The sequence below is a fragment of the Ammospiza nelsoni genome, chromosome 14, assembly GCF_027579445.1.
Source record: "Ammospiza nelsoni isolate bAmmNel1 chromosome 14, bAmmNel1.pri, whole genome shotgun sequence".
NCBI classification, from domain to species: Eukaryota; Metazoa; Chordata; class Aves; order Passeriformes; family Passerellidae; genus Ammospiza; species Ammospiza nelsoni.
Window position 1 is genome coordinate 12,930,064 of NC_080646.1, and position 12,768 is coordinate 12,942,831.

The following is a 12,768-nucleotide window of genomic DNA, read 5'->3' on the forward strand; positions in this document are numbered from 1 at the left end:
GCACAGCAGTGGCCAGGCTGTCAATGGCTGGGAGGGCTCTGAGGTGGGACTGAGGATGGCAACCCGGGCGAGGAGATGCTAAAGACACACACACAATCCAGTTTTATCAGGGAAGCTATGAAGACAAGTTTACAGCTACAGGAAACAAACAAATAGTAAACAAGTTTGCTTAGGTCCCAGGCTGTTCTCCTTTTTCAGTTTGATTACTTTGAGTTTCCTGCCTATGCCATTTTTTTCCCTGTGGGCTGTATTTATTTCACTTTTCCTGGCAGAGCATTGCGTGGGTGAAGTGTTTGGTGGCTTCTACAGTTTAAACACATTGAATTACAGACTGTCACCAATACATCCAGCAGACAGGATGTGAGTGCACAGTGATAATACAAGCATTTACCATTAAATTATCACTACCAGCTCTTTTTTTCACATGAAAGCACTAATCTCCTCTACAAGCCATTATGCTGTAGATTTGAAGTGCTTGTCCTTGACTAAAAGGCAATATAGGTTGAAGGTTGCTGGTGACAGAATCCAGATTAATTATAGAAAACAAATATGTACTTCTACTGCATTAATAGTTATTCACAGACAGAATTGGGTATCCAGGTGAAAAACAGCCTCACTGGAAGAAGAGATTTTGCAGCAAGCGAAGTGGCTCGTTTGTTTTTGACACAGATTACTACAGCAAGAACTGTTTTACCAAACATCTCAAAGCACTACCTTAAACTCATAGCAAAGCTGTGATCTGCAAGTATTTACATACTTGTAGAAGTTTCCTAATAGAAGTAAAAGAACTGTCATACAGTCATGTGAAAGAATAAACAACTGTCAGGCAAATGCACTTGTAGGATCAGTTTCAGAGACATATGATCATATTGGGTAGAAGACACTTCTGGGGGTCATCTAGAGCAAAGCCCTGCTCAAAGCAGAACAAATTAATACCGGGCTCAAGGTCACATCCAGTTTAGTTTTTAATGTCTTCAAGGACAGACTCCATAATCTTCCTGAGCTCCTGTTCCAATTTCTGACCACTTGTATGGTGGCAATCTTTTCCTACTATTTCATCTTAATTTTCTAGAGAACATTTCTCTCTTGCCTCTTTCCTATCCCTGTGCCCTCTGAGAGCGGTCTGGCTCCACCCATTAGAATCAGAGATAGCAGAAAGGTCTCCCTTAGCTCAAAGCTAAGCAAACTCTGTTCTGTCTCTTCCTACCCCTTGTGCTCCAGCCTTCTGATCTTCATAGCATCTGGTGGACCCACTCCATGTGTCATTGCCTTTCTTCTACTGAGGTGTCCCAAAGAGGCACAGAACTTCAGTCAATCTTACAATTACTGAAGATAAGGAAAGACTGATTTTCCCAACCTGCCACCTTCCTTTTACCAGTGCAGCCCTGGATGCAGCTGGTCTTATCTGCCACAGCAGCACACTTTTGTTTTGGTCAGCCTGCTTTGGACCGGGATGCTCATCCCCTTATCTGAAAAATGTGTTTTTTCCAGCTAGCACTACTACATAGGGTTACTGCAGCCCAGGGGGAATACCCAGTGACATTTGACACTTGCCCTTTTTAAAATGAATGAGGTTTAGTTCAGCTCATTCTCTTGCCTGTCGAGGAACCTCTGAATAGCAGCAGCACATTATAACCTACCTGGTAATAGATACTGCTAAGCAGTTACTCTGAAAAATCAGGCTCCTTACCTTTGTAGAAGCAATGAAGTTGACAAAATGTATTGCTTGATTCCCTTTGCTCCAAGCACAAGACATGCTCAGATGAGCAGCATTCTGAACGTCTCATGAGCACAGAACTGATGTCTCCATTGTCCTCTCTGGGTCTGGGCCCCTCCTGGCATCACCCAGCATTCACGAGGCTCCTGTCTGACTGGTTTGCTCAGTGGAAGAGAGGGTCACCAAGTATCTCAACCACAGCACAGACCTTGGACACATCTGAACAAAGAATCCTCACAACGCACAGGGACAGCACAGGACACAGACTGACATTGAACTGAGACCACAGGAAATGTTACAGTTCAGTTCAACAGTGCTGGCAAAGTTCATGTCAGGAATGTTTAACTATTTTATATTATTATAAGAAATCCTGGGACAATCCATCTTAATGGAAACACTTTCCAAAATTTTGTTCAATTACAGATTCATCTGACACTGAATGGAAACAACTTTTCTTGAAATAACAGTTTCACATTATCTAAGAATTCTTGTTTCTTTGTTTCTTAAAACCAGTACTAGTCTAGTAAGAGCAGTGTAATTTACTGTCAAGAAACATTTACTGTGATTTCTCATGAGAGTTTAAAAGGGAACAAAAGTTTTGTCACACAATAACTCAAACAGATAAATCTTATGGCACATTTCAAAGGCTGACATCAAAGCAATTTTATGTAGATCCTCTTTGCAAATAGTTACAAATAATAGGCATGACAAATATGACAGTTTCAGTATTTAGTATTTAATATCCAATTTAAACATAAGTATTCAAAAGGAAATATTTTTACACTATTTCAGTAGTCACTTAGCTCAATAGCTGGTTGCAATAATCCTTAAAGTTTTCAGGAACCGGATGGAGCTATAAGCACAAAAACTCCCATTTTAAGTTAATGCATGACAAAGTTCCACTGCAACCCTCTGAAAACCAAAGAGTTACATTAAAAGAAATTCAGACACTGAAGTACATTGAAATGTATTGTGTCTTACACTAGAGTTTCTTACTCTACTGGTCATAAACATGATGGTAACTTCAAAAGGCACTCTGAATTAAACTACAGTAACTCCGGTCTACAAGCATTTTAGAAGTGGAGTAGAAAAAACCAAAACCCTATACTCATATAAATTTCTTTTACCTCTGTCCTAGCCCCAGAGCAGTCGAATTATATTGCACTTGTAAAATATTCTGTGTAGGCTGTGATAAAAATCTAATATTTACACATTGTGTTTGTTAAAGAACAATGCATTACTGTGTAAAATATTTTAAGACCCTAGTTTAAACACCTACTCTTGTATTAATTAATATAACCAGAAGCTACATCAAATATTTTTCCTTAGAGCCTATACTAGAAACATTTTTGGTCCTTCCTTCAAAAATTTTGTAATGCTGCAATTCATGTTCATAACTGGTATCAATACTTGCCTGAAATTGCAGTAGTTTGAATATTTAAATAAATAAATACATAATTTCTAAAGAAGCAATAGCTTTGGAGTTCTGTAAACAAGTTGCTCTGGAAGGTCTGTAACAAGACTCAATTTGGCATGTTATGACTTTAATTGGCAATACCTTACAATTATACAACCTCTGCCAGGGTAGAAAACAGTTTGGTAGGCACATCTTATATATCAGTCTGGGCAAAAGCCCAAAAAATACTGATTGTTTCCTAGGTCACATGAATAAATAAAAATAGTTAGAGTAACATGATCCACTGAAACCAAAAATTACATTTATGTGATCCATAGCTGGGGAGAGAGAAAAACAACTATATTCTTTTTAAAATACAATCTAAAGGAAATGAACAAGCCATAAATTACTATATGATAACCAAGATGTTCAGGACACAAAGGTTGGCAGAATAAAATGAGCATTATAAATTCATAGAAATACTGATCTACAAGACTAGTATCTTAGCTGCATCTCACCAGAAGACAATAATCATTCGTTTCTCAATCTAAATTTGAAGAAACATTCTCAATCTGTGTTTGGTAAAACAAATTCAGTGCAAAGCACCAACTCTGATGAAATTTTCCTGACATCTAGGCTGCCCTACATTCCTGTTAAAACATGAGTAGCAATATGAAAGAAACGTAACAGATGCACAGTTATGCCATTTACTTGTAAATTTACATACATGCATGTTTAGAAATTCAAATGATGTCAGGAGATCTCATAGGCTGCATTGGATGTATTTCATATAGTACAGTTGTAGTTTACATGTTCAATTACATGACATGCCCCAAGTGCTCTGTGTGCACACCCCTGTGCTTCTCTGGAGCTTTTTATTCTGTACTGAAGTGCTTCCCTTTGGTTTTCATCACTGAAAACTGATGGATTAGGAGAGCAAGGATAATCTACTCTCAGACTTTTGTGGAAAACACAGGATGTGCTCTTTAAGATTGTTATTAAATGGTGAAATGATTAAATGTTTCTGTTTAAAACCAAGAAGCAAGTTGGTTATCGTGTTGTTAGGGGACACCAAGAGCTGTCACAATATCTAATCTAAATGCCTACTCTGTGTAGTTAATGGAGACTGCCAAGGGCAACTGCAAACCCTTCAACTCAAGCCTACCCTTTCTGGCTGCCCACAGAGACATGTTTCTGAATTTGGTAATGAAAATTCCTTTCTTCCCCTTTCCTCCCAAGCAGAGAATTAGAGGAACATCCAGTGCTAAACCAAATTAAACCTCTGTCCCAAAGCTAATAAACTGCATACCTTACAAGTGGAGATCAACATTGTTTGAGAGAAAGCAAACAAAAATTCTTACCAAGAATTAATAGAGCTGATTAAATAACTACACAAAGCAATTTGTCCCAAAGTTAAACAGGTAAGCTGCAACTGTACTGTATCATACACATGAAAGTTAAGTGTAACTGGGCTAACAGCCACATCTGCCTTTTTCTTGCTCCTCATTCAGTTGTTCTGTAGAGCTGTGCCCATTGGAGCGCACCACCCCTTCAGGGATCCAGGATTTATCCACACATCGTTCCATGCGCTTCATTATGAGGTCAAGCAGAGTTTCAATGGCTTTGCTTACATTATTCCCATTTGCTGCACTGGTTTCAAAATATGGGATTCTGCAGGAGACAAAAAATAAACTTTCTTACATATTAGAAATCTCAGTGCTCAGAACACCTACGTCTTTGTTAAGAAAAGTTTCTGGCACCTTGGTTTCTAAAGTACATTGCTTGTTTCTTCACTGTTGTGGTCAGGATGTTCCACTGTGGATCTGTAGCTATTGCCTTCTGTACATAGTGCTCCCCACAGCGTGGTGCTACAGCGGCTGCATCTGTGTTACTGCCCAGGATACTGATACCATCACTTCAGAATTTTAAGTACTTCTTACTTAACATGCAAGACCCAATGAGTGGCCAAGAGTCTCTTGCTGTGTCTGTGCAGGTCTCTTGCAATCTGTTTCAAATACATCACATATCTATACAAGGCCCTGCCACAAAAGGGGTCATTCACTATCTCACACCTTACTTATCAGAAGACTGTTCACTGCAGCAGGATTTATCTTGCCCCTCTTCATGAGAGAGTGACTCCTAGAGCCATCCTGTCTCACCTCTACAGGGCAGAGAACTTTGTAACTGCCTACAGATTGGATGTGACCCACAACCTTGACTTTCAGCTCACTATTCCTAAATTAAGTTGCATTTTTAGCCACAAAGATAAATACTGCATAAATCTTTTTCAGAAGTCACATGCAAAGAGATTTAAGATATGGTCACATGCTGTCTGCTACTGTTTAAAACTTCTTGCTCCTTCACTAACAGCTGGTTAAAGTACCACATGCACTTGCTGTTGTCGTATGACACGGACCTGACTTCAAACAAGCATTTTCACAGAAGGAAAAAGAAAACTGCACTAAACCATTTCTCTCTCATGGACAAATTGCTTCTGATTTGCCTCTAATGATTCTTTAAGGCCAAGGCAAACTAACTTTGCCTAGTAAACATCATGACACAGCAGAAGACCTGCAGAACAAGGCAGTAGCTTGCACTGAGGAGCCAATGTTCCCACTACTGCCTGTCCTGTGGGCTTTACTTTGGAGCAGTTCTACTCTATCCCTCCAAACAAAGGTGGATTAGTGGTTGGAGCACATCATTTAACTTAGCTTTCCTTTGAGAAGAAATCCAGTTCATGTGCTAGAAAATGGCTCCACTATGTGAATTAAAACACAACAAATGCATCAGATGATTTCCTTCAGAAATGTGTTTCTGATTCTCAGTGAAATGCCAAGGTAATCCAAAGATAAGCCCCATGAAAGAGTTAAGGGAGTATAAAAGTACAAATTAATATCTGATAGGAACAAAGATTTCACAAACTTCCTTCAGAGGCACATGACCCGTGCCTGGGAGGAAGGGGAAGGGCAAGGCTGCCCTGCCTTCCTGCTGGTCTGACTCAGTTTTCAGACTCCCTGAGAGCCTGTGAGAGTACAGATGCCTCAGCACAGGTAAGAGCAAAGAAGTGACTCCATTATTCACCTGCCTCTATAAATTCTCTCTCTTTTCCAGAAGGTTTGTGAAAATTTACACTGTTTATACTGCCAAGTAAAGATGACCCAATCTCCTGTGCAAGATTACTGCAATACTAAGTACTTATTTTTAAGCAATGAAGAAAACATTCATCTCATACAGAAAAAAAGATATCATACCAAGCAGTTAAGCGTTCTAAAATGTTTCTTCTCATAATAATCCTTCACTATGCAGAAAAAAAAGTATTACAGAAAATATCTCATTCTGCTCTAAACACAGCAATAATTGGAAGAAAGTTACATACCCATATTTTTCTGCAAGTTCCTTAGCATCTTCTTCCTTCACCATCCTTTGGTCCTCCAGGTCACTCTTGTTTCCACATAACACAATGTCTGGGTTTTCACAGTAGGCATGCATTTGTAGCTGACCTGGCAGCACAACATGAAGAGGGTCACGAGCCACTGTCACACACACTCCCTAGGAACACCACCACAAACCAAGGCTGCTCTGCTGGCCCACAGCCCTTCTCCACTGGCCCTGAGGGCTTCCGCTGTCACATACCCAGGGAAAAACCCAGGGAAGCAGAACCCAGGCAGAGTTAGCACAGAAACTTGTGCATTTGCAGCTGAAGGAGTTACAGTCACCAAGCACCTACAGGGAGTGCCAGGGAAGGATCTGCTTCCCTCTCCAGACGGATGATGCAGCTTGGGAACTCCTTTGCCTGGATATACCGGCCAAGTAAGATGTGCCTTCCTTTATGTTTTGCTGACAAAGCTTCAGGTGAGCCAAAATACTTCAGCATAGGCTTCCCACACACTTAAATTACTGAACAGCACCAGAGCCAGGGATAGGATATGGTCTCAGTTAGGATATGATAGGATATGAACTTGGTTAGGATAGGATAGGATATGAACTTGGTTAAAATCCAAGTTCAATAGGCAAAGCTGAATTTCAGGTGAGCCCTAGAAGCCATCACTAGCAGCTATTACAATTATAATACAACATTTACATTATTTTACTGGGAAAGCCATAAAAAAACAGTATTTTAAGCTCTAATTCTCAGTGAGACTTTATATTTACAAACATAATCCCCACACCCCATTTCACCCATGCAAAGAAAGTAAAAATTTTTTTTAAAAGCCATACTTATCCAGTTCCTGACATTCAGAAAGCTTTGCTCATTTGTCAGATCAAAGAGCAGAAGAAACCCCATGGCATCTCTGAAGAAAGCTGTAGTCAAGCTACGAAACCTAGACCAGCAAAGAGAAATTAATTTGCTCATCTGACTTTGAAAACATAATTGCTTACAATCACAGAAGAACTAAGGTAACTTAAGACTGAATGAACCAGAAGGAAATATTCATAGTTGTTTTGCTGAGGCAGGGACTGTGTAAGAAAAATTGCTAACATTACTGTGGCCTAATCAAAGCCTAAGGCATCAAGGAGACTTGAGTGTGAGAGCTTTAAACAGTCTTCCACTATAAATCATGCCTTGATCAAGATTCAAAAATTAAAACAATAATGAAATCCTAACTTTGAACAAAAATTTATCCCCTATACACATCAGTCCTTGAATTTAAGATTAACAACCACAAGAATGCTAGTCTTTTGACAGGCCAATAGAATAGAATCCTTTGAAATGCTTTTGCCTGTCTGACTTTCCCAAGACATCAACATATTTACAGAAACTTAAGAGAACTTTAAAAAGACAAGCTTTAAAAGTGTCTATATGTGCTGGCTATGAAAAAAAAAGACCAAAAAGCAATAATCACAGGGTTTGTGTTCTACAGTTGTAAATTACAGTTAGAATTTAATGGGTACTCATAGGAAGCTTTCCATTGCTGCTACAGTAAGCTCCCATTGCAATCTTGGGCCATACCTTTCCTGCCCTGCAGTGTCCCAGAGCTGAAGATGGATCCTCTGTCCTCTGCCACCAACACCATCTGGCCCATTGGGTCTATACACCTGGAAGAGGTAAATTTGTGTTCTGTAGCAGCTGGACTGGTAACAGTCCTGCAAAAGAACTGGCATTTAAAGTCATTAAATGCAGCAAAATTAGCACTGCTGATGCACAGATGCCAACTACAACTCAATCCTCTGCTTTGTAAGGCAAAAGTAGTATGAGATACTTTTTAATATTGCATCCAATTAAATATTTAAAAATAAGGGTAAAAGGGAAACCGCAAAACCAGGGCCCAATAGACTAGGGACTCCAGATAGATACTTAGAGCCACAAGACAAAATTAATTTTCATATTTTGATTTTCTGGGTTTTTTGCTACCTTACATCATGTTCAAAATAAAATCTAAGAAAGCAACAATGCCATCTGGCAATGTATTTGTAGTAGTAGCAGAACCTCATTAGCAAACAGGATATACTCAAGAGATAATGACATCTCTACTTAGCTGCCAAAATGCTGCTGAAAAATTGCTGAGGGTAGATCTTATCACATCACAGCTTATAAAGCAGAAATTGGATGATAAAAATAAAAGCTGAGGAGTTTGCTCGGCATGAAAAAATAAATAAGGGCATTTATTAGTCTTGGAAGGATCAGATAAAAATAGATTCATTTCTTGTTTAGAATGCTTCAAGTTAAGTCATCTTCGTTACCTTCAAATGTCATTGTATATAAGCTTACAAGAGCTACAAACAGATCTTTACAATTCCACAAATTCAGCAAGTTTATGTATTATAGGATTCAAGCTCTGAAGCCTAAACCTTGTCCTGAGTTATCAAATATGCTGATCATGTAAACCACCATGTTTACAATCCCACTAAAGGGACAATGACTTATTCAAGAGACCAGTGTGGCATTTTACTAAGATATCTAGTCCTTGAATTACTGTGGTGCATGTCATGCACCAAAAACGAGTCTGCACAATGCCCATTACCCCATCCAGATTTCTGGACACTGGAAATCACCAGGCTACAATGAAAGATTGTTACAATGTAAATTGTTACATTTAACAGTTGTATGTGAAAACAAAAAGCTTGTGCCCACTCCATTTCTCAGAGCAGTAAGGACCAGCATCCAATCGGTTATGGCATTCTAGTGCTCAGCTTCATATGAGAAGTCATTTGCTTAGTTTAATAACAATTCAGGGGTTGAAAAAAGCAACCTTATATTTCATAATTTTCCTCTGCTAGTGGTGACTGCTTAGGAAGCCAGATCAGCTGCAGGTACCATTTCATTTACATGCTTAAAAACCTGCACCATTGTTCAGTAGTCATTTCAGTTCATATCCAGCAAAAACATTTTACTACAGTTCAGTTCTTCCTTGTGAAAAGAGTTCAACAGTAAAAGTGCTACTCCAGGTCCTGTGTGCACTAGTCACAGAGGTGACACACTCATCAACACCTGCTGAGCAGAAAAAAGTGGTTTCTTAGAATCAGCTCTTTAACTTCTGGGGAAATAAGTCTGTACACAGCAATGACAAAAACAGCCAGGTCAGATGAGGCCTTTCCTGTCCCAGAATGAAGCACACAATCACACTGATTGCAGGCCTACACACAGACAGACACCATTTCCGAGTAGCACATTTCATACCAACTCACCACTCTCTTTTCCCGAAAGTCAATGCCCACCGTTGTGATGAATTTGGAATTAAATTTGCCATCTGTATATTGGTAAAGAAGGCTGGTCTTTCCTACTCCAGAATCACCAAGTGCTAGGAATTTTATGAGGTAATCGTAGTCCCCATCAGACATAGTGAGAATTCAGGCGGCACCTTAAAAAGCAAAGCACAAAGGAACAGTTAGTGCAGAACTCTGCCAGGACTTCTGACAAATGTTTAAAACACAAATCACTCCCTGCACTACAAAGCAGCAAGTGGTGGGGCCAGTTCTGTGCTGCTTTACACCACCTTCACTTTAAACTCTCAATTGCACAAATTACCAATATCAAATGCAGCTGTGACTGAAAAAGTGCATTTTTAGTTTTATTACATTCCTCTTACTGGAAAGGGAAGGCAACACAATTCTGACTTCTTCAGGCAAGACTGAAAATCAAGGTCAAACTATTCAAGGTATCTGGAACAGAAACTGCAGAACTGTTATTAATCCTCCTGGAAGCTGGGAAAAGCTACTTAATTGTACTAGCAATGCAATTCTCATACTCACTATGGCATTAGAACCATATGAAAAAAAAAATTTCCTGGACTGTCCACTATATTTAAACAAAATTTAAAGTAATTTTCTATTAATAGCTATTTTTTAGTCTTGAATAAGACTTTCTTCTTCAGGTTTTGGTTTTGAAGAAGAATTTTCAATTTTTAAAGTTTGTGTTGTGATGCTAGCTAGCCATTCAAACTAAATCTTGATCCTGAATTGACATTAAACAAACACACACATTTTTTTCCATGGCTCATTACACATTTAAGAAACTTCTCTCTTTTTTCTTCCTTTTCAAAAATAACCATATTGTCTATAGTCTGATCTAAGTGCAGGAACAACTAAAATGTGTAACAAAAATCACTGGCAAATTTCACGTGTACTAGAAAAGCTGATGTAAGTGCACTGGCACTTTCCTGTTGAGTAGCTACTGAGCCTCCCTCCCCCAAAACAAACAGTAGAGAGCTGCCTTGTGCTGTGTTCAAAGACATGAACATGAAAAGATAAGCCTAAAATAACCACTCTAAAAGCAACAGAAAACCAGCATAAAATTGCCTCTTATGAAGGACAGAAAAAGATGCCAAAAATACAAAAAAATAGATTATGAAATAAAATTTTGAAAGAGTAATATCTGCTGTTTCAACTGTAAGTATTTTTGGAACTACTTGTAGCTTGAACTAGATAAAGATATTAATTTCAAGCCAAACACTGCAGTAGTTTACATCAATGGCAAAACACCAATTAATTTCTTGAATATCAACTCACAGCTTGAGGTCTGGAACAAACTGTGTCTCCAGCATGTGGGCGTCAATCACCACCATTCAGCTAAAACCGTAACCATCTTAAAGCTTCACACCTTTATAATGGTGTCGCTCTTGGTTACAAGTCAGAGCTGTGACTGCTTGATGTGGCCATAAGCAGCTTACTAAAAAGCAGACTGGTCAGATTTACCCCAGATATTCTCCAGCTGAAGAGTCAGTGGAAAGCAGCTGACACTTTTTTCCAATTTTGAAAAGCACTGAAGTCTCCTTTTCCCAGCCAACGTGTATTTCACATTATGCCATCAATGCCAGTAAAAGCTTGCAGGAAGGGGGTTTAGGTGACAGAGTTCACACTCACCACTAGGCCACAGCTGGCTAATTCACATCCTACTGCTGTGTTTTAACCAAAGTTTTGCAATAGAGTAGAAGGCTGAAAGGGAGAGCTCTGCAGCAAAAATTACCAGTGAGCTTTTTACATAAATGCACAACGGCAGGACTGCATCCACCACACAGGTCTGAAGGAGCAGCATATTCAAGTAAACAAATTGAACAGGCAGCCCAAACACTGACAAAAGAACATTTTCAGAAGAAATTAAGAACTCTGATCCATCAGACACACTCACATGTACGAGCAAAAATAATTTTGGTGGGCTTGTTTCATTTTTTAAATCCTCTCCCCTGTTGGCAGAGGAAAAAAAAGTAAAACCAGATCACCTCTCTTGTAGCTCTACTAAAGTCTTTTCATTGAAATGTATCAGAAGGAAAAGTATTTTAAAAAAACAGAGATGGATTTTTTTAAAGACTGCATTTTATTTAGACTTCCATCTCACACATGGTGTTTCCTTTGCCCTCACGTTCTCAAATGGCTAAGAGCTGTGTAAGCTCATCTTCTACTCAAGCACTTGTTCTTTCAGTCTCAAGATTCCTAAATTGATTGTTGCTTTTAAAAACTTAGATGTAAATCTTAGGGCCAGTGTATTACACAAAGACAAGCTTGCTTCATGCCTCTTACTGTGCTATGCCACCTGCACAGAGGTTTTCTGTTGGGTGGCTATAGGTGCACAGAACATACTTTTGTTAACAAGTACCAATGACAGTGCAGCTGATCACTGCTGATTTACCCTCAGCAAGACCACACAGAGGAAGGAAGGGCACTGCAGCTCTGCCTCGGAGCTGTAGGGAACTGTTACACTTCAGCTGCACCTTCCACTGGACAGGGCTGTGTGAAAGCTCTGGCCAAAACAGAAAGGTCAAGATTAGGCAAAAAAAGGTATTCCTACTGTCATATCTGATTTGTAAAGTGTCTGTCAGGACAAACACTCATCATTTGGCCCACTCAATTCTCCCTGTGCTTGGTACAAAATACAACTTCCAAAGGACTGACAGAGGGTGAGGAACCCTTCACAGGAAGGGTTCTAAAAATGTCTTCTAAAAGATTTGCTTGAGAAGGAAATTTTCTCCTCTGGTTTTGAAATGCACACACCTCTCACTGCACCCCACAAAGTCAATCTATTATTCAAATATCTCCAGGGAGTGGTTCTTGTGAAACCCTGCAGAGTTAACCTATCCTCGGAGACATGTAAAGAGCTATTTTCATAGCAGTTTCAAGCCTTGTCCTCCTCCCTGTACAAATATTTAAAAAGTGATCTCCACCCTCTACTTCCGAGACCTGCAGTCCTAGTGTCCAGACACATTCAGTTTCACATAAGAGA

General features: G+C 39.3%; 1 protein-coding gene across 3 annotated transcripts in view; it reads right to left on the reverse strand.

Moving 5' to 3' along the window:
• Window positions 1-2,431: 2,431 nt before the first annotated feature.
• Window positions 2,432-12,768, reverse strand: part of RAB27A (RAB27A, member RAS oncogene family) — a 30,116-nt gene continuing 19,779 nt past the window's right edge. For all 3 annotated transcript variants that reach the window (XM_059482558.1, XM_059482557.1, XM_059482559.1), the window contains 5 exons: window positions 9,741-9,913; window positions 8,065-8,150; window positions 7,332-7,435; window positions 6,490-6,613; window positions 2,432-4,784 (listed from right to left, as the gene is read on the reverse strand). In XM_059482558.1, coding sequence (XP_059338541.1) covers window positions 4,586-4,784; window positions 6,490-6,613; window positions 7,332-7,435; window positions 8,065-8,150; window positions 9,741-9,893 — 666 coding nt within the window. In that variant the 5' untranslated portion in view covers window positions 9,894-9,913 and the 3' untranslated portion in view covers window positions 2,432-4,585. The remainder of the gene's footprint in view (window positions 4,785-6,489; window positions 6,614-7,331; window positions 7,436-8,064; window positions 8,151-9,740; window positions 9,914-12,768) is intronic.